The sequence below is a fragment of the Sardina pilchardus genome, chromosome 8, assembly GCF_963854185.1.
Source record: "Sardina pilchardus chromosome 8, fSarPil1.1, whole genome shotgun sequence".
Classification (NCBI taxonomy): domain Eukaryota; kingdom Metazoa; phylum Chordata; class Actinopteri; order Clupeiformes; family Clupeidae; genus Sardina; species Sardina pilchardus.
The window spans coordinates 21,126,394-21,152,346 of NC_085001.1; the positions used below are offsets into that span (position 1 = coordinate 21,126,394).

The following is a 25,953-nucleotide window of genomic DNA, read 5'->3' on the forward strand; positions in this document are numbered from 1 at the left end:
AAACATTTCAAACAGTTCCCTCTTTGCAATTTCAACTGCTTTCAAAAACACACACCCATGAACAAATTAATCAACTATCGGGTGTAAAAACACTGAGGCGCATAAGTTTAAACTCGGCAATCAGTCCAAAACACTGGGCCACAGGTGAGCCCTTGTCAACAACATAAACAGAAGGCAACGTAGCACTGAGAGGAAGAAGATGAGGAAGAGACACTGTCTTGCAAAAAGTGTTTTATGAAATTGAGAACTGAGTCTAGGGCTAGAGAACTGGTGTATGTTTTTGCATATTTGGTATGAGGTTGTAGTGTTTGAGTGACATGTTTATAACATTCTGTGATATACAAAGATTTTGTGTGTAAGAAGTTGAAAAAAAGTACTTTATTGGCTAATGCAATCTGATCAACACTGGCTGTCGAAGACACCCAGAGGAAGTAATTCAGGGGTGTGAGTCCACCCATCCTGTTCCCTGGGTGTTCACTGGCTCACAGCCGTCACTAGATCCTTCCTTCACTCTAACCAAAAGGGTGTGTGTGTGTGTGTGTGTGTGTGTGTGTGTGTGTGTGTGTGTGTGTGTGTGTGTGTGTGTGTGTGTGTGTGTGAGAGTGTGTGTGAGAGTGTGTGTGAGAGTGTGTGTGTGTATGTAGTGTGTGTGCACACCTGTGTGTGTGTGTGTGTGTGTGTGTGTGTAGTGAATATGTGTGTAACTTACTGATCTCCAGCTGTCTCTGAATCCTGCCTTTACTCCTCTCTCTGAAGGACACTTGTGTCTCATTGTACTGGGTCATGACCTCCACAAACTTGCGAGACAGGACCGTGTGCTGCAGCAAAAGGGAACGTCCACTCACAAATCAACCTCATGATGGCAAGCATTATTTAAAGGGATATTCCGCCATTTTTGGAAATACGCTCATTTTCCACCTCCCCTCGAGCAAAACAATCGATATTTACCTTGTTCCCGTTCATCCAGCCATTCTGTGAGTCTGGCGATACAACTTTTAGCTTCAGCCTAGCATAGATCATTGAATCGGATTAGACCATTAGCTTCTCGCCTGCTAGCTTCATGTTTAAAAGTGACTAAGATTTCTGGTAATTTTCCCATTTAAAACGTGTCTCCTCTCAAGTTAGAAAGTGCAATAAGACCAACTAAAAATGAAACCTGGCGTTTTTCTAGGCTGATTTTACATGGAACTACACTCTCATCTGGCGTAATAATCAAGGCAACTTGCAAACGTACCATAGGCGCAGTGATATCGTATGCAGCATCTGAAAATAGTCCCCATAGACAACAAGCAGTAGTAGTGCCAGTAGTTTGCAAGTTGCCTTGATTATTACGCCAGATGAGAGTGTAGTTCCATGTCAAATCAGCCTAGAAAAACGCCAGGTTTCATTTTCAGTTGGTCTTATTGCACTTTCTAACTTGAGAGGAGACACGTTTTAAATGGAAAAATTACCAGAAATCTTAGTCACTTTTAAACATGAAGCTAGCAGGCGAGAAGCTAATGGTCTAATCCGATTCAATGATCTATGCTAGGCTGAAGCTAAAAGTTGTATCGCCAGACTCACAGAATGGCTGGATGAACGTCAACAAGGTAAATATCGATTGTTTTGCTCGAGGGGAGGTGGAAAATGAGCGTATTTCCAAAAATGGCGGAATATCCCTTTAAAGTGACCAGTTCATTGCATAACAGAGAGACCCTCAAACCCAAACACAGACGCACACACAGACACACCTACAGACACACACACACACACACACACACACACAAACACACACAGACACACCCACAGACACACATACACACACACACATACACATTTAAAATGGGTCTTTAAGTGTCTTGTATTCAAAACGTATATACTGTATAAGCTGAAACAAAAAAGAGATGTGTGTGTGGGGGGAAAGAGAGAGAGAGAGAGAGAGAGAGATGGTGCCTCACCTGAGTTCTCTGGATGCGGTAGTCCACCGAGGCTCTGTGGGCCATGTCGTCTGGGGGCAGACTCTGCTGCATGGCTGTGAGAACAGACGCTTGTGGTCAGCCGACACAGTTCCATCGCAAAACTCATCACAACCACATCCTTAAACACACTTCACTTCATGCACACTTGGTCAATGTAGCTTACTGTAGGCCTTCACTGTACTCCTTAACAAGGGAAAAACTCAACATAGCCTACTTCACTTAAGAGTCGCGTTTGTGTTTGTTTATGTTTACATTTAAAATTATTAGCAGACAGACGCCTTTGTCCAAAACAGTGGACATTATATTTTCAAACAAAGGACCGAACAAAAGGAAGAGAAGTAGCTCACCTCTCTCTTCAGTATACACCACATAAGGTTTCGCTTCCGTTTGGGGGACAGGCACCCCCTCCCCACACACACACACACACACACACACACTTGGCTGGGCTGCCTACAGAGATCGTTTTTTTACAGTGTGCTCACAGAATGGGCAGCTAACGGATCATGAGGAGAGCATTGCAGAATGTGACAATAAATATTATGGGCTTCAAATCGCATACAATCGCTGACTGCGCCTTTAAAGGGACATATTTTTTACAGTTATGTAGAAACCGCAGCTCACAGATTTGCATAATGATGATGATGATGATGATGTGAAGACCAGACATTGGCCATTAGCCATTGGCTGTGCTTGCAGGAACAAAGAAAGGCTATTGATTCACAACATGGCCAGCTAGGAATGTGAACCAATTTGTTTTGGACACACAAAGGGGAGAAACATTTGGGTCGAGTGTGGAGTTTTTCAGTGCGACCTGCCAGGCTCTCTCAGCAGACACAGTCATAATGCTGCACTCCCACCACAGCCCTTGTTTTGATTCAGATACTGTAATTCAAAGATATCCATTATTGAATATCTCTCTGAATTGTGCATTCCAGCCACTGTAGGACCATGACCACATCTACGGTACAACAAAGTTGCTGCTTGACTTACATTTGAGTTTAGTTCGCACTGTGTTGGCATTCCTTTTGATTTCCACCGTCAACTGGTGCAGCTCCTCTTTAGTCCCTGTTGAGGGTAAGATAGCAGGATATTATGGATAGAGGGGAGAAGCATGTGTGTGTGTGTGTGTATGAGCGTGTGGGTGTGTACACGTGTGTGCATGCAAGAGTGTGAGATATTTGATCATGTGTTTGTATGAGAGACAGAGAGAGATGGTATTTGATCATATGTGAGTGTGTGTGTGTGTGTGTGTGTGTGTGTGTGTGTGTGTGTGTGTGTGTGTGTGTGGATGCGTGCGAGTTTGCGCGCATGTGTGTGTGTGTGTGTGTGAGTGTGTGTGTGGGTTTGTGCGCGTGTGTGCATGCAAGTGTGTGTGTGTGTGTGTGTGTGTGTGTGTGTGTGTGTGCGTGGGTGCGTGCGAGTGTGTGAGTGTGTGCACGCCTGCATGTGTGTGTGTTTGTGTGCATGTGTGTGAGTGTGAGTGTACACTGCATTATACATTCTGTAAGGGCATATGGCTCACATCCCTTGCTATTCAACCTTACTCAGGCCTGCACTGTTCTCAGCGGCATGTCTGTTGCCTTACTCAGGCCTGCACTGTTCTCAGCGGCATGTCTGTTGCCAAATCTCTCTGTGAGTGCTTCTCAGAGCACACATTCTGCTCTAGGTTATGATGACATCATTTGCTGTGACAGCTCACTTAATATTCTCTGCTGAATTTTTTACTGTTTATTTTCCTGATCTTAGACATTTCAATGCACAAGTCTCTAAGCTGTTGTTTCCAAACTATATATTGCACAAGCATCAAGCATACACACACACACACACACACACACACACACACACACACACACACACACACACACACACACACACACACACACACACACAGGTCTCTGTTTTCTTCTTCAGAGTGACTCTCAGAATAATGTCACACACTGATGAGCCCAGCTGCAGCAGAGCTGGTGCACCAGCCCAATACACACAATGTTTCTCTATCTCTTACACACACACGCACGCTTGCACCCTCACAGGCACGCACGTGCGCACACACACACACACACACACACACACACACACACACACACACACACACACACACACACACAAACACAAACACAAACACACAGAAAGATCCACTATACTACCACCAGCACTAATGTGGTGACATAAGCTTCTCTACTGTCTGTTAACTATCTAGCTGCTTCACCTGTTACAATCAAGCTACAAACTATCTAACTCACAACCACCACAAACATCTTAACCTCTTAAACCAACATAAACACAAAGACAAATATCTCTCAGATGATACCTCTGTCACAAGTATCCTGCTCTGCATAACAAATGGCTTCCTATGATTGTGAGGGCGGGGGGCCGAGGGTGTTGAGATAAATATACTGTATAAACTGCCACCTAATCAGCTACCTAATAAAAGACTTCGTCACAACAAGGGTCTGCCTCAACATCTATAGATCAAAAAGTTCAGCCCTCTGTGTGTGTGTGTGTGTGTGTGTGTGTGTGTGTGTGTGTGCGCGCTTGTGCGCGTGTGTCTGTATGCATGTGTTGGGAGCACCCTAGTCTTCCGGTTCAGGCGTGCCAAGGTCCTGAAAGCTTAGCGTTTGTACCGTGACAGACAGGCTGTTTCCTGAGGAGGAAGTTGGATTGTGTTTGTATTTCCTCCTCATCCAGCAGGTCACCCTTCCTCAGCGCACACAATAAACTTACTGCACTAGCCACTCAGCAATCACTGCAACACGCCATGCAATCACATATACACACACAACACACATGCACACAGATCTCTCTTCTGGTTTTACAGAAACAAGAAGAGAGGAGGAGGGAGAACAAGAGAGAAAGAAAGAAAGAAAGAAAGAAAGAAGAACTCAGATGACATTGGAAACACAAAGAGAGATAGAAACAAAGAGAGAGGAGGAGAAAGAAAGAAAGAAAGAAAGAAAGAAAGAAAGAAAGAAAGAAAGAAAGAAAGAAAGCCTCAGATGACATTAAGGGTCTCAAAGAGCCTACAGTAGGAATCCTCTCTGAATCCAAACCTGCTCAGTCTCTAGCTGCTGTTCCCCCTGCCAGTTGAGGGGTGGGGTATGAGGTACTCACTGTCGTCTGCGTTGGGTGCTGACAGGATGGTGCTGTGCTTCTTCTTCACCTCCTCCACCTCGGAGCCGATTTTATCAATCAGGCCTCGGACCTCCTCCACCTGTACCAGAGAGCACCCAGAATAGGCGGACAAAGAGAGGACCATTCAGCAGCAACTCTCCTCGGGGGCAGACTCGGTTCTCAACAGCCTCAGATCTGCTTGATCTATTCCAGATCTCTGAGGAGCCAGGTGCTACAACATTCTAGAAACTCAAAAGTAATTGATTCTATTCCAAAGGTCCACATATATTGACTATGATTCAAAAACAATGTACCGTAGGTTATAGTTTTTCTTTGTATGAACAGGTTATTCCTAATGAATTTGTTCTGTTGACAGAATAACAAGCACACCATGAAGTACAGGGAAAATGCATGATTTAGAATCTGTTCCATAAGAGTCCTGTTGGCAAATAAGTTCTCAATGTTGTAAGCTTTCCCATCCTAAAGTAAGCCCTGAAGTATACCCATACACAACTATTTCTAATGTGTAAATGTAGACAAGCATGTATCCTTTGTCTTGTTGCCGTGTATAGGTAATGTTGCTGTCTGTGATGAGTTGCTAATTGACAGAGTTGACATGCGTACAGTACCTTCTGAAAGAAGTCCTCCATGAAGCCATCTCTCTCCAGTGTTACCACCTCCTCCTCCTCCTGTCCCCTGCCCTGTAGGTACCATGTCATTCAGAGGGATACTAATTTAATACACTGTCTGTAATAGTTTCCCCCCCATATAACACACATATATATCACCATGTCTAAAGCATGGCATCTTGAGAAGATGTAGAGATTACTGTAAAGGAGTACTGTTGACACTGCTGGAGTTTCACTTTTAAACAGTCCTCTACCAATTTAATCTCCAGAAAGCTGGACCTGCGTCCAGACTCCACCAGTAGCCTAACTTGTAATCAGGGAGAGAGGAACACGGAGAAAGACTAGTCCATAAATACAGTACCAACAATAAAAGCATTCACACCTGATGCTGAAGCGATACAGAGCTGAGAAGCCACAGAGTTAAATGGAACAATAACGGAATAAAATAGCTGGACTCACCGCACGCAAATCCGCCAACCGATCCCTCATCGCTTTACTTTTGCAGAAGTTTTCATCCAAAAGACTTCATAGGGATCAACTTCTACAGTCACTGTACAACGATAACTCCCAAGCGTTTATGTCAGCAGACATGTCCGTCGTCCATCGATGGGAGCTGACACTAGCCTTCTCCACGCTCACCGCCCTTTCAAAGGACTATCATTCACTCTCTCGAGTTGAAAGAAGTTCCTGACAAACCGAACTGTTGCATCTAACACGGCGTGTTAAGTATCCGAATTATTCCTAAGTGTCCATAATTACATCTAATAAACAACTAACAAATGAAGTTCAAATAAAGTTGGCTATTTTCGCCTGATGTGTCTGAATCCTCCTACGTCCGCAGTGAGCGAACACACACACACGCACGCACACACACACACGCACACACACACGCATCACTAGGCTACTCCACTCCTGTATCCTTGTCATGAGAAGCGCCTCTATGTGGTGGCGACGGGGAATGTCAGATGACAAGTGAATTAAAAAGTGAAAGTAGCCTATCTATCTATCTATCTATCTATCTGGTGGGCATGAAAGCTGACACCTAACAAAAGAAAATTGTTGCTCTGTCTACAATGCAGTGAAGTTCTCGTGTTCAAAACTCATGCAATAGCCTAAATAGTCTATTCACTAGGCTAGTGCAATGCATTTCTTTCATGTCCAAAATATTGCATTTCCTGCATATGAACTGCATTATTATTATCATCATCATCATCATCATCATTATTATTATTACTATTATTATTATTATTACTACTACTACTACTACTACTACTATTATTTGATGGCCACCTTGCAGTTCGCACGAGATAGGTTTGACCAGAGAATGACCGTGTTTTCTCTACACACTCCGCAAAGACAGGTGGCGGTAAAGTCTAGTGTCGGATGTCAGTAAAACATGTTGAAAGAAGAGATGAAGCTTTCAGTATAAACTCCGTCAATTCTGAAGTTTCATAGACTTTGCGCACAGAAGTAATCTACTGCTCTGCAATGAGTGAGGGTGAGTCTATATAAGGTTTGACTTGTCTTGCAACGTTTTTCTTGCTGCTGACGAATATTCTGCTATGCAAAATGCAATGTTTTTATGACATGATCTGACATGACATGAAATAAGGAAATTGACTGACCAATCTATGCATTGCTGCTTAAAAATATGTAGGCCTTCATTTTCACAGAGTCCTTGAATGAACCTGGTGGGCCTACAGTAGTAGCCTACCTTTTTTGTTTTATTTAAGAAAAAGCAGGGTTTCTGAGAGGATGGAACCGAGAGGCAGGAATAAAAAAAGATTATAGGCTACTTGTGTTGTGTAATGTCATGTTCATTTTACAAAATGAACACAGCATTTGCCAGTGGACAACACAGAGAGAGTTGGCAGAGTAGGCCTATACAGTCAGAGAAGCAGACAAAAAAAGGTACAAGGGGAACACTGTTATGGTGAATAAGACAAGGTGAATTGGCAAAGAACACACATACAGAGTTTAAAACAAGGTGAGGGGCATGGGCAAGATAACATGACATCAGACATCAGGACAGACAGGGAGAGCAAGGTGACCAACAGGCCCAATTAAAACTTAGATGTTCCCTAATCCCCAGTTTGCATGGTCAGCCATATTGTTTGTATGTATCACTCTTTGTATTGTAGGAAAGTTTGATTTGATGTCTTTCTGACAAAGAAATGTATGTTATCATTGTCGTTCTGCATAACGTGTATGTCAAAGGAAACAGATGCGCTTGCAAAGATAGGAAACTAGGAAATGGGAGACAGGATTGAGTTCAGGCCAGGTCATGCTTTGCTTTGAATAACAGGAACTTCTTTGTGCTGAAGAGACCAGAGACTGTTTTGCAGATGGGAGGATTCTCATTTCTGAGCACTCGCGCCTCTCGGCCAGAGTTGTTGATAAAAACGATACTACGTGTTGTGGTTCTTGTGTCTTACTGTTTGGAATATTTTCCTGACACTTTCAGAAAACAGAACTCAAGTCTGAAATGTCCAGATCCACTGAATCATCTCAACTGCTTGTGACGGTGAAGGACGAGATAAAAGAAGAAGATTGTGATTATTTCCCTCAAGATGATCCGTTCACAAGTGTGAAAGTGGGAGAAAAGCGTGGGCTGGAACATGATTGCAAGACTGAGACCGACACATCGCCATCCTTGACCTGTAAAGAAGAAACCTATTCACAAATGAAAGTGAAACAGGAGGAAGAGACTGACTTAATAGAATATGGTTATGATGACTCTTCTACCTCAAGTAAGTTGCTGAATTGTTTGCGTCATGAACCGATTGTTGAGCCAGGCCAAGAGAAGGCTATTCAAGCTTAGAGGTGATAATAGCAGAACACTTGCCTCCCCATTCTCAGACTGATCGCTTCTCTTGTTCTAATCTAAATCCTGTCCACAAAGCTGTCTCGATGACAATGGCATGCCTATAGATCAAGTCCAAGCTGCTGCATCAAAGATCAAACTTCAGTTCACTTAATAAAAGTAAAAAGATAGTTTCTGGTAATGTTAGCCTTTGTTTATATGACGTTCATATAAAAAATAGTCATTTCCCGCATATAAGCCGCATTGTGTATAAGCTGCAGGACAGTGTTTTATGCAAGTTAAAAGAAACAAAACCATATTAACTGCCCCCTGTATTAACCTCATAGCTGAAAAATATTTGCAAAATCAATGTATAAGCCGCAGCTGATAGTCGGGAAATTACGGTAGATATTATTAACTACTCTTATGGTAATTAAACATGATATGAAATATGATTCATTTCCCTTCATTCACCTGGTTTTGGCTCGACAGTGGGAACTCCCAATCTTTAGGGGAAAATCATTTTAATTTGTTATTTTGCAGCACATGGGTTTCGTAAAAGGCTTTAACTTGTGATGCACTCAATGAAATGTGAGTCCATGTGGAGAGAAACGCCACTCGAGCTTTTTAATCATAGGATCCTGTCAGGAAAATCTTCCCAATATTATAAGACACAAGAACCTCAACACATAGTATCGTTTTCAAAAACAACTCTGGCCAAGAGGAGAGAGTCCCCAGAAAGGAGAATTCTCCCTTCTGCAAAACAGTCTCTGCCCTCTTCAACGCAAAGAGGTTCTTTTATTAAGAGCAAAGCAGAGCAAAACATATCAGCATGACCTCGGTAGAAACGTCATCATTCCTCCCTAAATTCATCCTGTCTCTATTCTCATCTCCAGTTTCTTATCTTTGCAGCTTTCCTGTGAGGCACCTCTATGTTCCTGTGAATAATAACTTTGAGCACACAAATATGAAACTGTGAATTATAACTTTGACCCACACAAGTGAAGTTAATCATGATAATATATGTTATATGCATTTCTTTGTCAGATGCCATCTGCAGTCTGTTAAATTTCAGTGATAAAGTGATTATGTAAAGGAGGAATGCCGGAGCAACACAGATGTTTACTCATTTTTGATGCATAGGTGCATAGCAATACAGTAAGTGACTAACACTTTGATGTTTACTACATCTTTGTCAGAGTCCATTGAAAACTGTCACTCTGACGAAGAAGTAGTAAACATCGAATTTGTTGGTCACTTTTTGCTGTGCACCTACAGTATATGCATTAAAACTTAGAAGTTAGAAATTAGTAAACATAGTGTTGCTCCGGTGTTCCTACTTTACTAGTACGAGACTATCCCTTCCTGTAGATGCATGAGCTGTCTACAGAAGCTTGAAGGAATTACCTTTTTTGACAAAGTGATCATGTTTGTGTACCTCTGTTTACTTTTACATGTATTCTCTGTGTAACTTCCAAGTAAGATACAATTCTGGCAGACATTGAAGACATTATGTTCAGTGCTTTAACATATGCTGTTTAAAAATATTAAATATTTTCCAATATTATAGGAGGAGTTCGGAACCAGTCTGACAGAAGAGGAAGTGCTAAAGAAAAAATAAACAAACAGAGACGCTCCCAGTGCAGGACAACCTCATGTCAGAAATTAACCCAACGATCGGACACCGGGAGGGAGAAACAGAATGAATGTTCCCACTGTTTCAAAACCTTTGCTAGCTCTTATGGACTTTCAAAACATCAACGGATACACACAGGAGAAGGCATCTGTCAGTGTTCACAGTGTGGAAGGTCCTTCAGTCACGCAGGTAACCTCAAGAGACATCAGATGATCCACACAGGGGAAAAGCCACATCATTGCACTACATGTGGAATGGATTTTAGGAGTAGCTCAGATCTCACAGTCCATCAGATTACACATACCGGAGAAAAGCTCCATCAGTGTTCCGAGTGTGGAAAGACGTTTAATCTAATGTTTAATCTCAAGAGGCACCGGATGATCCACTCCGGGGAAAAACCTCATAAGTGTACTGTGTGTGAGAGGAGTTTCAGGACAAAGGCAGAACTCGCCCTTCACCAGATCAGACATAATGGAGGAAAACTGCTAGTGTGCTCTCAGTGTGGAAAGAGCTTTAGTCAAATGTCTGATCTCAAGAAACACCAAAGAATCCATACAGGGGAAAAGCCATATCCGTGTACTGTATGTGGGAAGAGTTTCAAGAGGAGCACACATCTGACCACGCATCAGATAACACACAAGAAGAAAGCCACCAAGAAATAATTTTAAAAAGAGTGTACGACTAAGTCATTCACGTACCTTATGTCCAACAGCATACACCATTGAAGCCATAGGTTCATCAAAGCATATATCCAGTTGTTACAGATTAATGTTCCACATATAACACGTTAATTGATAAGACTCACTCACTTCACTCAGCATAAGTTGTTAAAATAAATATATGCTTTTGTGCAGTCACACTGTGCAGTGTAGCCACTGCCAACAGTGAGCCATCAGCCATAATGCTCGGGCAGGTATGCCTTTACCTATAAACCTCAAAAAGGACCCACAGCTGCCATCTGTGCCCATATGGAGATCCCGATCTTGTGTGATGGCAACAGATGGAAACAAATGATCAGGTTTTTTACGCCATGCACTAGCTTCCATGATTGAGTGATGTAGAGCGAATGAAATAGCAATAGCATGGACAAAAGTGATTTTTTGGAAATGCCATAACAATCTAATTGCATGCGTATTTCTGAATTTATATATTCTGATAGATTCTGACCACCACTGGCCATGTGTTTACAAAGCATAGCAGAGAGAGAGAGAGGGAGGTCTTTTTTTTATTTTTAATTTTTTTTTAACCCATGATAACACATTTGTCCCTAAATATCTTAGATGAGAAACAAGATCTCAAAATATGTTTGGCTAGACTCAATGATATTCAATTAAGCCAAAACAAACAAACAAAAAAACTCCTTAAAACCCCATAAACATCCGTGTGACTTGTTCCCCAGTTATGAGATAAGTTGCAGTTAACAGCATTGGCTTAAAAGCAATGCATGCTGGCACTATGCCAAGTTAAGTTGGTGCTGTAAGCAGCTCCCTGAAAAGGAATACAGAACTTCAACTGCATGAGCCCCTTGTCCCACATGAGCGAGACATCCGGATGTCAAACGGATATCAAACGGGTGGCTGTATGTGGGAACGCAAAACTCGGGTATTTTCTTACCCGGAACTCACCCTACTAGCCCCCTAGTATTACTTCTAGATGTTACCCGGGTGCGCTTAGGTGGGAACGCAGCCGGCACAGTTCTGGGTAGAGATGGGGGGCGTACCGATGACGTAGAAATGCGCCCTTGCAGCCTGCTTGCAGCGCGAGGCAGAAAGTACAAATTGCCATGGTAACGATAAACATTGCCCTACGAGTATGAACACAGACGAGAACACCGGAGTACAGAAAACAGTGACATTTTGTTGTGTACGTACAATAAACATTTAAACCATAGACTGTATAGACCTGGACAGTGTGTCGTCCGTTGGAATTGAAGCAACCGCTAGTCCAGAGCCCCCTGGTGGCTGGCTGCAGTACAATTCGTAGCTCCGCCCATCCCCATGTATTTCAATGGCCAAGTAGCCAACTTTCCGTGTCACTTTTCTCACCTAAAACTAATTTTATATTTACAACATGTTATTCGAAAAAACAGTTTTCAATGTGCTTCAATGCACACCATTTTTCTTTTCTCTGTGAAATTATTTTTTTTTAAGTTATTTTAACAAATCTAAAAAGGGCGTTGATTGACAGTGCGTGACCGCAGCGTCAGCCGCTTGCAGCCGTTCAGTCCGTGGAGTAGCTGTAGGCTCGGCTGTGGTGGTGTTCGTTCGTCAGGCAACTTATCATATTTGTTTTATTTGCTGTTATTACACTTTATACATTGACAGTCGTGTCGTGCTGTGCTGTTGGTTGTACTAACGGGCCATCCCAGAGAAGCTCTGTGCAGTTTTTTTTCGGTAAGTGAATATTAACTTAATATTAGCTTGCTAACTTACAGTATGTAGGCTATGAAGGCTTCTAGGGATCGCTTAGCTGTTTACTTTAGCAAGGTAATTTAATTTTACAGTCATCTGTGTCAGACATCCTTCAAAGGATTAGGTACAAGAATGGTTGTAGTTATTAGTATATCAATGTGTCTGATTGTGCCAGGAATAGCGGTCCAGTTAGCTGACGTTAGGTTACCGGGTAGCAGCTACATTACGTTACCAGGTATTTATCTTAGCCTTGTTGTCAGTTTAGCTGCTCGTTTATTTAACAATGTTGTGATAGTTCTTAGACGAAGCCGTGTACGTGGTGTATTGCAAACTTGAACATTAATAGTTCTTGGTTATATTTAATGAGATTAAATATGTTAACACTATGTAATGACCCTATGGTTATAACAGCCGTTTTTCCGATGAAGGCTGTCTAACTTAGCTAACTTTATGCTACCGAGTTAATGTAGCTGTGCTACCTCGGCATTCAGCGATTCCGTAGCTACGTTTCTTGAACGTATAGCCTAGTAGTAGTCAAATGAATGTCATACAACGACTGACTGAATTAATAAATGTGAACGGATTAACCAGCAGCCTCGCCAGACATCAAAGCATGGCATTACAGCCACAGTCATCAGCAGCCCGGAGGCATTATGAGTTAAATGTTTTTGGCCTTTGTATACAGAATGGCAGGCATATGTTATGGTTGTAATAAATACACTATGCCCCTTCACAACCGCTTGACATATGAATGTTTTTTTTTTACAGTTTTCCTTTAGGTGTGCAGCATGCAGACAGACTGAGACGATGGCTGGTGAACATAAGACGACAAGACTGGGAGCCCAGCAAGTCATCTCATCTCTGTAGTCTTCATTTTGAAGACCATGAATTCACCATTGATATGTAAGCCAATCATTTTCCTGACCAACACTGTGTGGTGATCTAAATTCCAACTCAACCCATTTCATGAATACCCAATTCATTATGTTAAGGGGAATCGTCTGACTTGCACTGCAGTACCAACTGTGTTCTCCCTTCCTGACCACCTGGTGAAGAGACCTGCTAGTAGAAAGGCAAGTGGTTATTTTCTTATCCTTTCTTTGTCAAGTGCTGCAAATGAGAAGGAATGTGAAATGGTGGCTGCTAATACATCAGATCAAAATGTGGCTTGTCAGTAGTGAGCAGTTACATTTTTGTGTCACCCAAGACATTAAAACGAAAGAATGATGTCATGGTTGAGATTGTGGAGAAATATTAAAAGAGGATGAGAAAGTAAGACGTGTAAAGTAAGTTTCATGGCATAACACAAACTTAGAACTTTTTTTTATGTGTTGTCTGTAATGCTATACAACTACCTCCTGGAAGTTTTGATTTTATTTATGTTTTTTCACATGGCGGTGGTGGTGCAGGAAGGGGGTATTTTGTCTTCTGCCTCCCTCCTGCACCACCACCACCATCACCAGAGCTGAAGGTCTACACCACCACCATCACCAGAGCTGAAGGTCCACGCCACCATCGCCAGAGCTGAAGGTCTACAACGCTGCTGCCACCAGAGCTGAAATCTCTCTAAGTTAATGTCTAACCCCCCCTCACCCCTTGGCAAACACAATAAAACATGGTCATTTGTGGATATTTTGTATCATCATTATTTTTGCTTAATGTAGGCTTACCAACCATTTAAAACTGTTTACTGGTAATTTGAACTTGTTCATGTTATATCATGTTAAATTCTATAACCATGACCCATATATAATGTGAACATGTCAACGTTTGAATAACAATGGTTTTGATAGCAAGTAAACATTAAGTTTTTCATTTTTATTGTCAGTTTCCAATGCACAGAGTCCAGCAACCTTTACAATGAGGGCAAATGAGAATAGTTTAAGTTTGAGTTCAGGTTTAAAATATGATACAAATAGTTTAAAATATGATACAATATGTTCATGATCATGAACATAGCAAGTGTCCTACAGTGTTCAGGCAATCTACACCTTTCAATATCACGCTCGACATGTCTGAGGTTGTTCCTGTCAAAGTGGATGAGATGGACGTCCGGGGACTGGAGAAAGGACATGGGAAATGCCACCTACAAGAAAAGGCAAAGTTTTATAGCTGATCCTTTACTGTTAACACATACTGGTAAGCATACTAAGCATGCAAAACTAGCAGTAACGTTATTAGTTTGTTTTCAATGCGGACATTTCATTACTCTGCCAATGGGCACGACAACAGGCAGGCTGTGTTTAAAATTAACTAGCAGCTATGCCAAACACAGATTCACTCTCCATGTTGAGGTGGCATATTAAAACAGCCTTTTGATAACGGCAAAACAAAATAGGCCGAGCCAAACATAACATTGTCAGCGTCTGTGTGATAACGTTAGTCTTAACTTAACCAACTAGCTATCGCTACTAACGTTAGCTTCTATGCTAACGTAAACGGTAGCAGCTAGCTGCTAATGTCTGATGTGCTTGGCAAGGCTTTTGAGCTGACAACGTTAATATAGCCTACGTTATTTAAATGAAGTTATTAGCTAGTAAACTGGTGGCTACAATATAAAATATAAGCTGTGTATTTCACTAACAGACAAGAGGTTTGTGTTACATACGTTACACTTACCAGAGAAAGTTCACCAACTTAAACCTAGACACACGAACGAACTGTCAACGATACCGTAGCTTCTCACTTCTCAGCCAGCGCGTCGACGCGGTGCGGTGAGGGGCGTGTTTCACTCGTTGTGTGGGCGTGTCTGCTCCGACCTCCTCATCACTGCGCATGCGTCCAATCCTACTGCGCAAGCGTACTTCAAACTGGCTGCAAGATGGCGTCGCCGCGGTTGCTTCAATTCCATAGAACACTGCTGAATGCAGCCACACTGTCCAGTTCTATATATACAGTCTATGATTTAAACTGCAATCACGTTGTTGTGTTTGTTGCGGGACAGGCAGGATTATCCTTGCAAACGTGAATAGCTTTAAGTGTTGTCGATTAGCTTGCAACCAGCTGTTTATTACAGTGGTTAGCAATTAACAGCTAATAGTTAACGTCCCTGTTATTTAGCATTGTTGCTTTTTGTAGGAGTTGGGAAGGAGCCTCGGACCTCTGTGTGCTGACAGGTGTGTCATTATTTTCTATTCATTTGTTGTGTTGGATGTTTATACCAGAGAGGGTTGAAGTAGAGCTTTGTTTACTGTGGTTCTGGCGTTAGCTATTTTTTCCTCTATGCTAGCTCCCGCTGACTAGCGAGCTAGCTACTTATGTTGTTTCATGATGTTTTGGATCTGATGTAAGTTCGCATCATCCAGGCAACACAGCACAACGATGCATTTATTTAGCGTCATCTCCCTCCCCCTGCAAGTGCTGACATTGCCCCACCCCTCGCGGCTCCTACTCGGGTCTAGTGTGAACACAATTACCCGTATCTCACTCGGACATCAAGCTCATGTGGGAAACGTCCGTGTCGTGCCTCTACCCGGGTAAATATGTCCGGGTAACTTCTAGAAGTTATGTGGGAAAGGGACTTAAGATGGAAGTTATAGTGTGTCCAAGTGACAATAAGAAGGAATACAAAAAAAGGAGGGGGAAAATGTCAAAATAAAAGTTCTCATCAAAGCCATGTCGTTGCACTTCACTGTGGGGCAGATGTATTAAAATCAACGGGGGCACTGGATATAGGCATCCATTGTCTGTGATTCATCCAAGGCTTACCTTGGTACAAATTAAAGGCATTACTTTTCAACAGCAGACCTATCACAATAATTTAATTTCATCCTATGTCAGTGCATAGGGCATTTGCTGTTTTCTTTCAAAACCACAAAATGTGAAGGTCATTGGCCAGCAATCATTGGCCAGCTGTGTGAACATTTGTATTATCTATCTATCAGATTTGCCATTATTCTGTTCTCTCTTTAGTTTCATGTCTTTCATTTAATATCATGCCTGGGTGCTTGAATGTAGCCTATGATTGAAGAATAATTTGGCCCGAGAGGTGTGTGTATTGTATTCTGTATTAAATGGATGAAGGTTGTTGTTGTCACAAAATATGTCAGGCTTGTCACCTAAGATCTCTATAAATTATTAATTAAAACATTACTTTCAATCTAGCTATCTAGTTTGTGTCCACTAGATCAAATTCCCTCAGTCGTTGTAAAAGTTCTTTCCTTCAGGTTGGGTTGTTTGAACTTAATGTAGCCTATAGGGCACATAGACCTTTAGTTAATGTTTTTTCTTCTATCGTCTTCTTGCTAGGCTATAGTGATTAAAAAAAAAACACACAATAACTTTCGACTTTTATTTTGACAACATGACGCTTTGCGGCCATATTGCGAATTGCGTTATTGACGCTGGCTACACGCAGATAAGAATCTCAGATATGTATGTCATATGATAGTTACAGCGTCTCAACTTTCCAATGGCTGAAGCTATTACTTTATGATGTTACGCTTATGATTGTTGTGCACGACGTTTCCGGTCGGCTGTTCACCTGACAGTCACTTGTTTGAAAACAAATCACTCCCTTTGATGCGCACTGTTCATCAGTTAATGCAAGGTAGCGGTCATGGGGGAAAACGACGATAGCGAGATAATCGAGCACCATGTCGACGAGGCCATGGAGAAGAAGACAAGTCAAAGGAGCCATACGCACTCTTTTCTGGAGAGCGTCACTTCATCTGAAAGAGATGGCCATAGTAGCACGCAGTCGTCGCACCGTCTTCTTGCGTACAGCGATGCGCTCATATCCATCATCGCGACTGTTATGGTAAGTAGGCTATCTTACCAAGGGAAACCTGCTTATCAGTGTTGAATTCACGAATGATGTAGACATATGGAAGAACACATGTAGTAGATCCTCATTCACACTAATTGATCTCCCATGGGCCACATCATTGCTTGCCTAATATCTTCGAAATGTACTCTGGATTTGTCAGCTGTACACTTTTGGCGACATGCCACAATGTCGCCACTTTTAGAGGTTCCCCATGGCTGTGATTTCTTATCATGGGCACTCCCAAGCAGACTGATGATAAGGTGCTTTTGGGGCGTGTTGTGAATGTGAGCACAGCTGGCTGTCCATCTAAAGTGTTTGTCTGGGGTCTCTATAATTTTCCATGCATTTTTTTTTTTGTCTCCAGATATTGCCAGTAGCCCACACAAAAGTTGGAGAACATGAGGTATGACAAACTCTGTTTTTGTTCTCTGTTTTTCTATGTCATTATCAGCCATGACCTCCTGCATTGTGGTCGCTTAACTGACTTTGTTCCGCAGGAGCTGAAGGACAGCTTCCAGGTGCTGCTGGCCACTAAAATTGCAGTGTATCTCATGACCTTTCTGATCGTCACTGTGGCATGGGCTTCCCACATCAGGTAGTCTAAACTCTTCAAACTCCTCCAAGGATGAATGTGATGTGAAATGTGTCCCTGTAGGCTAAAGGGCAGTGTGCAGCAGACCATTGTTTTTGTTGTTGTTGTTGTTGAATCTTAATTGTTGCATTAATGGTGTGTTTTTTTGTCCCCCTCAGGTTATTTCAAGTCATTGAACGCATAGATGACTTCCTTGCCCTTCTCAATTTGGTAAAAAGAGCAGTGATGCTTAATAGATGATTTGATTATATTTGTATGAAAGGTCAGGTTATTTTGAAATGTCCCTTTGCTGATCGTGATGTGTCTTTCTTGCGTAAATAATTTTGTACTTCCTTCTTTCTGCTGCTTTCGTAGGCCTGTATGATGTTGATCACCTTTCTCCCTTACACAGTGAGTATGAGTCAGCCTGCTTTGGTAAGGGGTGGAGCCAGTGGTGGTGTGGTCTAGTTAGCTGTAGTGAAAGGCATGGTCAGTCAGAGCCACAAACCCTGCCAGAGTATACACTGTGTCCAGGTGTTCAGTTGTTACATGATGTATTAACCCCCACTTCTCTTGAGATAACCTGTAGATAAAAAAGAGAGTTGGCTTGTTGGTTGGAACAAGCCGGTGGTTGGGCAGGCAGCTCACTGCTCTGGGTTAGTGTGTGATTCACCTCACTGTGTGTGTGCTGTGTGTGTTCACTTACTCGGTTAAATTGGGTTAAATGCAGAGAAACGAATTTCCCTCATAGGATCAAAAAAGTATATATTCTATTCTATCGTATTCTACAAGCAGTCCTGTTTGAGGCTGTGAGTAACCGAGTGAATGTGAATGTGAGGAACACAATCACAATCTGATTAAGGTTGTCTATAGCTACAGTAGCTGGATATCTGGCCATATCTGCTGGCAATATCCTGAGACAATTATCTGTACTTCACACACAAACAACAGAAAGGGAAGCACATCACATCAGATCCCACCCATCCCTTTACCGTTACTACCATCAGGCCGCCGCTAACAAGTCCCCTCCTTCAGGAAAAACACTTACAGAAACTCATTTATTCCCACTGCCATCAAAATATTAAACAATCAATGATAACCCTCTAAGGCCACCCCTCTCCTCCTTTCTTTTAGATAGCTATTTTATTATGGATTATTTATTTATTACACTGTATTGATTGATTGCACTAGTGAAACGATTATTAGGGCCTAAGAGCATTTCATTATTTTGGTACTTCTGACAATCTTTTCAGACTGTTGAATGTCAAGTAGGGTCTCTGAATTATTGTAGATTTAGGAACAAAAGACAAAATAAGGAACCGATACTAACCGCCAAGATCACATCCTTTTTAGGGTAAACAATTTGTGTAGGATGCCTTTAATACTCCAGTCTCACCATAGTGCATGAATCTCTTCCTCAGTTCACCTTGATGGCAACGTTCCCAGAGTACAACCTTGGGATTCTCCTCTTCTGTGGCTGTGTGATGGTCATTGGTCTAATTCAGGTGAGGTGATCTATAGGGCGGTGTTGACCCAAACATCTACAGACTACAAGTCCTGTGGGGTACTACGAAGCTTGATTAGTGGGTTAGCGAGGTATGTTGCGCTCAAAGCCACGAAAGTGGCTCCGTTATAGCGTCACTATATCACAGCATAAGACACCATGGTGATACAGCGACGCGAAAACAGATTCACTTTCGTATGACAGCATACCCTAGCTTTGAGCGCAACATAGGCCTACCTCGCTAACGAGGTTCGTAGTACACCCCACTGGTGAACAATGTGCACGGCGCGGCAGTGTTTGCATCAGTACTGGTCGTTCCCAGGGGCCGGGTGAACGCCCTAAAGAGTATTGAAGCAGCTGCAGACGTCATGAAGGCACTGAACATCATTTTGAGGGTTGAACTCAACATGACACGAGTTTAATCTCTTCAAAGGAAGTAGACACACTTCCTGTGCACCGATGCATTAAAATGTTACATTTATCATAAACATCTGTGCTGCTCCGTCTTTCCTCCTTCATTAGTATTGAGAGCCTGTCCCTTCTCGTTGACGCACCAGTTGTCTGCAGAAGTGCAAAGAATTTACCCTTTTTGAAGTAGACACACAACATTGTGCTGCTTGATAACAGCAGGCGTTCCCATGCACATATTTGGCTTTGCTCACTCACATGTACAGTAGCTGTTCTGGCTTTGCTGGCCAGATCTCAGATCTGTAAGTGCGTGTTCTAACCTGAGATCTCCTGTGGTCATGGTCTCTTTGTCTGTGTAGGCGGTGATCGTGATATACGGGTTCAGCCGGCCCTTCCTCCTGAACGAGCAGATCCAGATCTCCCAGGACCAGAACTACTTCAAGCACCACATCCTCAAGGTGATCATGAGAGTGCCCATCATGTGTCTCTTCGCCAGCATCTTCTCCATCATCTTCCTCCAGCTGGTGAGAACCACATTCAGCCTCCAGAACAGGGACTATTCAGGGGTCTAAACACAAGGGGCAGGATGCACTCTCTGCATACAACTAGTTACTGTACACTGTTAAAACAAATACCATTACCAAGCAATAGTATTGCTATAATAACAAGCAATAGTAATACTATAATAACAAGTAAATAAAGGTGTACAACTATTTAGATGTACTTGGCATTGCTGCAATGTTACAGGTTAGTCTAAAGCGGTAACAAGGCAGCAATGCCAAGTACATCTCATTAGTTCTTTTCAAAGGGGGGCCTTGGTGGTATGGGGGGGTGGGGGGGGGGGGGGGGGGTGGAGGGTGTCTGGAAAAGGTTGGGAACTTCTGGTCTACAGTACATTAATGTGCATTTTATGAATAATAATTAATTAGTAATAATGTATGTAAATGCCTCAAATGAACTACCAAGGTTTTGTACATTGATTTTACCTCTCTTCCTTTGCTTGCAGTCTTATGTCCTTCTAGCCATTGTCATCTTCCTGCCCTACATAGCGCAGTCTCTGAAATGGTGTAAGGCTAAGGCTCTTGGTACGTATGCGGTATTACCACCAATGTGTTGAATGTTGTTGAGGTTTCTTATAGATTCTTGTAGATAGGGTGTCAAATTCTTCATTTTGGAGATGCATTTTCAGAAATATTATTTGAAATCCCAGTATAAATATTATATTGAGTATTATAAATATGGAAACAAGTTTCAAGTTTATGTAGTATTATGTATTATTTGAAACATACAGCACTTGAGAAAATCAAGTACTCTAAATCTCAAGAGAGACCAGGCACCACTGCTCTGTTTTGGAGCTCCAGCATGTCTGCCCGTCTCTGTGAAGTGGTAAAAAGGTTGAGACTGCACTCAGGGGCTGAAATTCATACACAAACTGTTTTCAAAAAAGCCATAACAACATTATAGGCACTGACAAATAAAAACAGAAAGACAAACGTTTCGGGCCTAGCCCCTCCTCAGTGTCTCAAAAATGCTAGGCCCGAAGCGTTTGTCTTTCTTTTGGTGTCACGTACTGGGATAACATAAGCCATTAGACAAAGGGCACAGACGCCATCTCTACCTTCGTGTCCGTCTCTGTGTCCAGGCCAGCCTCTGGAGGACGAGCCGGACGCCGTGCTGTTCTACACGTACCACCCCAGCGAGCCTCTCAGCAAGGAGCGCGTGGAGGCCTTCAGCGACGGGGTCTACGCTATTGTGGCCACGCTCCTTATTCTGGACATATGGTCAGTGTTTTTAGTGGGCCTGTGTGTTGTCCTGTTATCGGTGTGTGAACATTTAAGCTTGGTATTTCTGTGAAACAGATGTGTGCGTTTTTCCCTGACATTGTTGTGATTTCACAGTAGTATTGTAGTATTGTAGCTAATTCTGTTGTATTGTAGCTAATTCTGCTTGATGTTAGCCAACAAAATGAACAGTCTCTGAAAGGAAAAAACTTTTCTCCAACTTCTCTGAGGCTAAAATGATGACCTGGCTATGAATGCACCATATAAAAAGGCCTCCTGTAGCAAACATTTAGCCATGATTCTTAACCATCCTATAGTAGCTTGGTAAGATTTTTATGGATAGCTAGGTTAAAATAAATACCATAATTATGGTAGCATCCTTTTGTCAGGCCTTTCAGACAGGTTGCAGCCATTTGTCAGTTGCAAATCCGATGCAATAGAATGATCATTCAAATAGAATCTTGAAATCGTTTCTGAACATGTGTTCCTATATAAGCTGAGCATTTTAATGTTTGTGTTTACTGACGATATTTGATGTACAGTAACCATACCCCCCCCTGTGTGTGTGTGTGTGTGTGTGTGTTTGCGTGTGTGTGCGTTGTCCGCAGTGAGGATAACGTTCCTGACCCCATCACGGTGCAGGAGAAGTTCGGGGGCAGCCTGGTGGCGGCGCTGCGCGGCTACGGCCCCGAGTTCCTGGCCTACTTCGGCTCGTTCGCCACGGTGGGCCTGCTGTGGTTCGTGCACCACTCGCTCTTCCTGCACGTGACGCGCGCCTCGCGCCTCATGGGCCTCTTCAACAGCTTCTCGCTGGCGTTCGTCGGCGGCCTGCCGCTGGCCTACGAGCTGACCACCGAGTTCCGCCACGACCCGCGCAACGCGCCCGAGGCCGTGCAGGCCAGCTGCGTCATCCTCTTCTTCGCCGGCATCTTCCAGCTGGCCATCTGGGTGGCGGCGCTGTTCGACGAGCGGCGGACGCTCCACCCGCTGGTGCGCTACGGCGGGCGCGACCACGCCTTCATGCTGGCCAAGCTGGCGCTGTACCCGTGCGTGGCGCTGGGCACCTACTTCCTGACGTGCGCGCTCAGCGAGTTCAGCACGTCCATCTTCCACCTCATGCAGCTCGGCGTGCCCGTGGCCTTCCTGCTGCTGCGGCTGCTGGTCAGCGTGGCCCTGGCTCTGCTCCGCGCCCTGCTGACCGCCCTCCGCAAGACGCCCGAGGGCGCCGCCGCCGCCGCCGAAGGAGGAGGAGGAGGAGGAGGAGGGCTGATGGAGGAGGACGAAGAGGCGCGGGTGCCCTTCACCGATGTCGTCAGCTAAGTGCGGGCCCCTTTTGTCTTGGGCGTCTCGATCGTGGACAACCCGCCCTGTCTCCCCCTCTTTCCCCCTCCCCTCCCCTCCCACCCACACTCCTCTGCAGTCTAAGCCTCAGAACCCACTCAGAAAAGCGCAGGTGCTGCAGTGGCGGTGGGGGTCTCCCCCCTGTAATGCTTTCAGAGCCCCTATCTCTCTGATCTGAGAGCAGTGTGCCTGACGTCTCTGCTGACACCCCAACCCATCGCAAGCGACGCATGAAAACTGATCCCGGTGAAAGCGGAGGCCAGGATAAGACGAGGAGCCAGTGATGCCATTTCACTAGCTCTGGGTGCAGAGACAGTAGGTACTGGGGTTTCATGGTGTCATTTGTTTAATGCATTGCTTTCATAATGATTTAGGAAAGAAACAGAGAGAGCAGAGGGAGAGGCTCGAATGACTGAGAGTCATTGGCCAGGTTTTCCCAGATTCGTTAAGAAGCTCTTAAGGGGCTAAGAACTTCTTAGGAGCGTTCTTAGATCGTTCTTAGAGCGCTCCTAAGAAATTCTTAGCACTTAAGAGCTTCTTAACGAATCTGGGAAACCCGGCCAATGTCATTTGGGTTATTAAGGTGTCAACACTGACCCCTGCTGGACAGTCTGAGCAGTGCTGACATTTAGCCATCAAGACCCCATCACCTCACATTACTGCCGTCCATATAGATCTCACACTAGCTTATTTTTTACATTAAAAACGGGCCTACTGTTTGATTTTGATCTGATATTCTAAATCACTATTACTGTATTTTTGTATTCATGAAGTGTACTCTATGATTTTAAGATTATGTTTTATTTTGCATGTTGTATTGTTTTGCTTTGTTTTGTTTGTTTTTTTAACTCCAAGCTATGCTGAAGACATTTCCTATGGACTATAATAGCATATGTGTCTACTATTTACTCAGCAGAATCATAGACAGCCATTTGAAGATGTTGCTGTCAATCGATTTAAACATGAGGTCCATTGATGTGTAAGCATTAAGTCAAAACTAAGGACCGTGTCCTTAAAAATCTAGTGGGAGAAAACCACTTTAAAACAGTAACAGTCGCATAGTAATCGCTAACAGTGTCACTTTCTTCATTGATGCTTCTAGTAGCCTGACACTAATGCATTATGTCAGGCTTTGACCAATGATTGCATAAGGTCAACTCCAGGGAGACAGGCTGTGGTAGCAAAGCCGAATAATCCATACAGAGTCCCTGCCTAAATTTAGCGATCAGATGAACCCGTCTTAATGTCACCAGGACCTAAAGAGCAACATCTCACTGCCCATCAGGGCTGCATTATGTTGCACGGGGACAAACAAAGACGTTTTTCACTTTTCTCTCTATCCACAGTAGAGCTTACACAGCCAGTGGCTTGTCTCATGTTGTGTCGCGTGTTGGCGGTCACATATAAATGCACATATAATGTATTTATTTATGTTTGTGCATCACTTACAGCTATTCACAAGGTACCTGTATGTGTAAGTGATGCAGGCGATCCACTGCTTTTAAACGGGTGTCCTTCATAGCGTTAATTGTGCGTGTGTGTCTTTATTTTACTATCTGTAAAAGCCATATGTAAAAGAGATGAAAATGATTGCTTATCCACTGTGGATCAAGCGAGCATGTGTGATTCTGTTGAATGTTGGGGAAAGAAATGGAAACTTTGAATTTTGCACTATTGATTCAGATAGATTGTTTACATCTTAAACCGAGGAACCAAGTCCCCCATGAACAGTCCGTCCAGATGTCATGTACCGCTTTATGTGGCATCTTATGACTGACAAGAGTTTCCCTCTAATGTTATTAGTTTTGCTCAAGACAGTGATGTTGTGTTATTGATCAGAGATACAGTACATGCATGGCCTAGATGTGAACAGTGTATGTATTGTCCACCAGGTGGCACTATTGCAGCCAAGGCAATCATTATTTTGTTTTCCCCCCTCAAGCACCTAAGCTGTGAAGCAGCAGCAAAGTGTCCAAGTTTAGATATGTCCTGTCATAAAGCTGTATCGGCCGATCTGAGAATGTTTAGCGGACACGTCGCTGTGTCATCCTGATGCCCGCTGTGTTAGAAGATGCCCAAAAGTGAGGTCATGATGCCCTCGTGAATAAAGTGATGCTACTGGCATAACTAGAACAATATCGTGTCCAGTGTCTTTTCTGTTTGGCTGCACTGAAAATAGCACAATCAAAGGGCCATTGGTCCGCAGCCAGGATTATCACTGCATGCTGATTTAATTTAATTTATTAATAGTGCATCATATCATCAGGCATCTAAATTCAGATGATAGATGTTGAAGTGGGGTAGAGCTTGCACAAACACTCAAACGCAATTTAGAGAGAACAGTCCAGTGTACTGCTGTGGAGGTCTCTTCTTATGACCGTATATTGGCATCCTGTATATCACTAAGTTATAAGGAGTCGGTGCTAGTCGTCAGCCCTTGTAGAATGGAATGGAATAGAATAGAATAAAATAGAATAGGTCTTTATGGTCATTGTCACAGGTGCAAAAAAAGGGCTTTCCTGACAGTGCACTAATTCATGAGTCTATAAAAAATAATTTGAGAAACATAAAATATTGCTACATACAGTATGTATGACACCTCAATGTACCCCACAGAGGACAGGTGTGCATGTGATGATGAGGAACACACGCAGATCCTCATCATTAAGCCAGCTGCTCCCACACCAGTGAGAAAGGGCACAGGGCTCCGGCTACAAATAGCCCTCCAGTGGGATTGAGCCACCGCGGATGGGGTCACGGAAGCCCTCTCTGCTCCGACACAACAGGTGCAGGACTGGGCCTGGTGAGGCCTACTGTACAGTACTTAGAGCAGGAGCCAGTCGATCATGGCATGTGTTTAAGGTGCAGTCAGCGATGCGTACTCACAATATTTTAGTGTAATATTTGACTAAGGTGCATCACCGATGGTGTTCAACAGCATAAGCCATCATCAGCAGTAAAGATGGACATCTGAGGTGCTGATTAGGGGGTAACTACCCAATTAGTAGGCCTATATGGTCTGAGATGAAGTC

The 25,953-nt window shown here is 43.3% G+C and overlaps 3 protein-coding genes and 1 long non-coding RNA gene across 5 annotated transcripts in view; 2 read left to right on the plus strand and 2 right to left on the minus strand.

Annotated features, from left to right (window-relative positions):
* stx2b (syntaxin 2b) overlaps positions 1-6,531 on the minus strand; it is a 17,416-nt gene extending 10,885 nt beyond the window's left edge. The window contains exons 1-6 of the mRNA XM_062543196.1: positions 6,158-6,531; positions 5,699-5,770; positions 5,070-5,169; positions 2,949-3,023; positions 1,938-2,011; positions 710-818 (exon numbers count right to left, since the gene is read on the minus strand). Coding sequence (XP_062399180.1) covers positions 710-818; positions 1,938-2,011; positions 2,949-3,023; positions 5,070-5,169; positions 5,699-5,770; positions 6,158-6,187 — 460 coding nt within the window. The 5' untranslated portion in view covers positions 6,188-6,531. The remainder of the gene's footprint in view (positions 1-709; positions 819-1,937; positions 2,012-2,948; positions 3,024-5,069; positions 5,170-5,698; positions 5,771-6,157) is intronic.
* A 566-nt stretch (positions 6,532-7,097) lies between these two features.
* On the plus strand, positions 7,098-14,332 carry LOC134088966 (zinc finger protein 239-like). 2 transcript variants are annotated; one of them, XM_062543199.1, is made up of 5 exons: positions 7,098-7,196; positions 8,163-8,448; positions 10,072-12,530; positions 13,317-13,451; positions 13,541-14,332. In XM_062543199.1, exons 2-3 carry the CDS (start codon positions 8,184-8,186, stop codon positions 10,797-10,799), a joined length of 993 nt encoding a protein of 330 aa, XP_062399183.1. In that variant the 5' UTR covers positions 7,098-7,196; positions 8,163-8,183; the 3' UTR covers positions 10,800-12,530; positions 13,317-13,451; positions 13,541-14,332. The 2 variants fall into 2 exon arrangements, with proteins under 2 accessions (XP_062399183.1, XP_062399182.1); XM_062543198.1 differs by lacking the exon at positions 7,098-7,196 and having other exon boundaries at positions 8,101-8,448.
* A 19-nt stretch (positions 14,333-14,351) lies between these two features.
* Positions 14,352-15,256, minus strand: LOC134088967 (uncharacterized). Its single transcript, XR_009940012.1, has 2 exons — positions 15,168-15,256; positions 14,352-14,634 (listed from the first exon to the last, which is right to left on the minus strand). It is a non-coding gene; the product is annotated as an uncharacterized LOC134088967 (long non-coding RNA).
* Positions 15,257-16,076: 820 nt separating this feature from the next.
* Positions 16,077-24,449, plus strand: tmem175 (transmembrane protein 175). Its single transcript, XM_062543200.1, has 10 exons — positions 16,077-17,307; positions 17,681-17,719; positions 17,814-17,911; positions 18,067-18,118; positions 18,263-18,298; positions 19,309-19,392; positions 20,159-20,323; positions 20,806-20,884; positions 21,442-21,580; positions 22,189-24,449. Exons 1-10 carry the CDS (start codon positions 17,107-17,109, stop codon positions 22,898-22,900), a joined length of 1,605 nt encoding a protein of 534 aa, XP_062399184.1. The 5' UTR covers positions 16,077-17,106; the 3' UTR covers positions 22,901-24,449.
* The last annotated feature ends 1,504 nt before the right edge of the window (positions 24,450-25,953 follow it).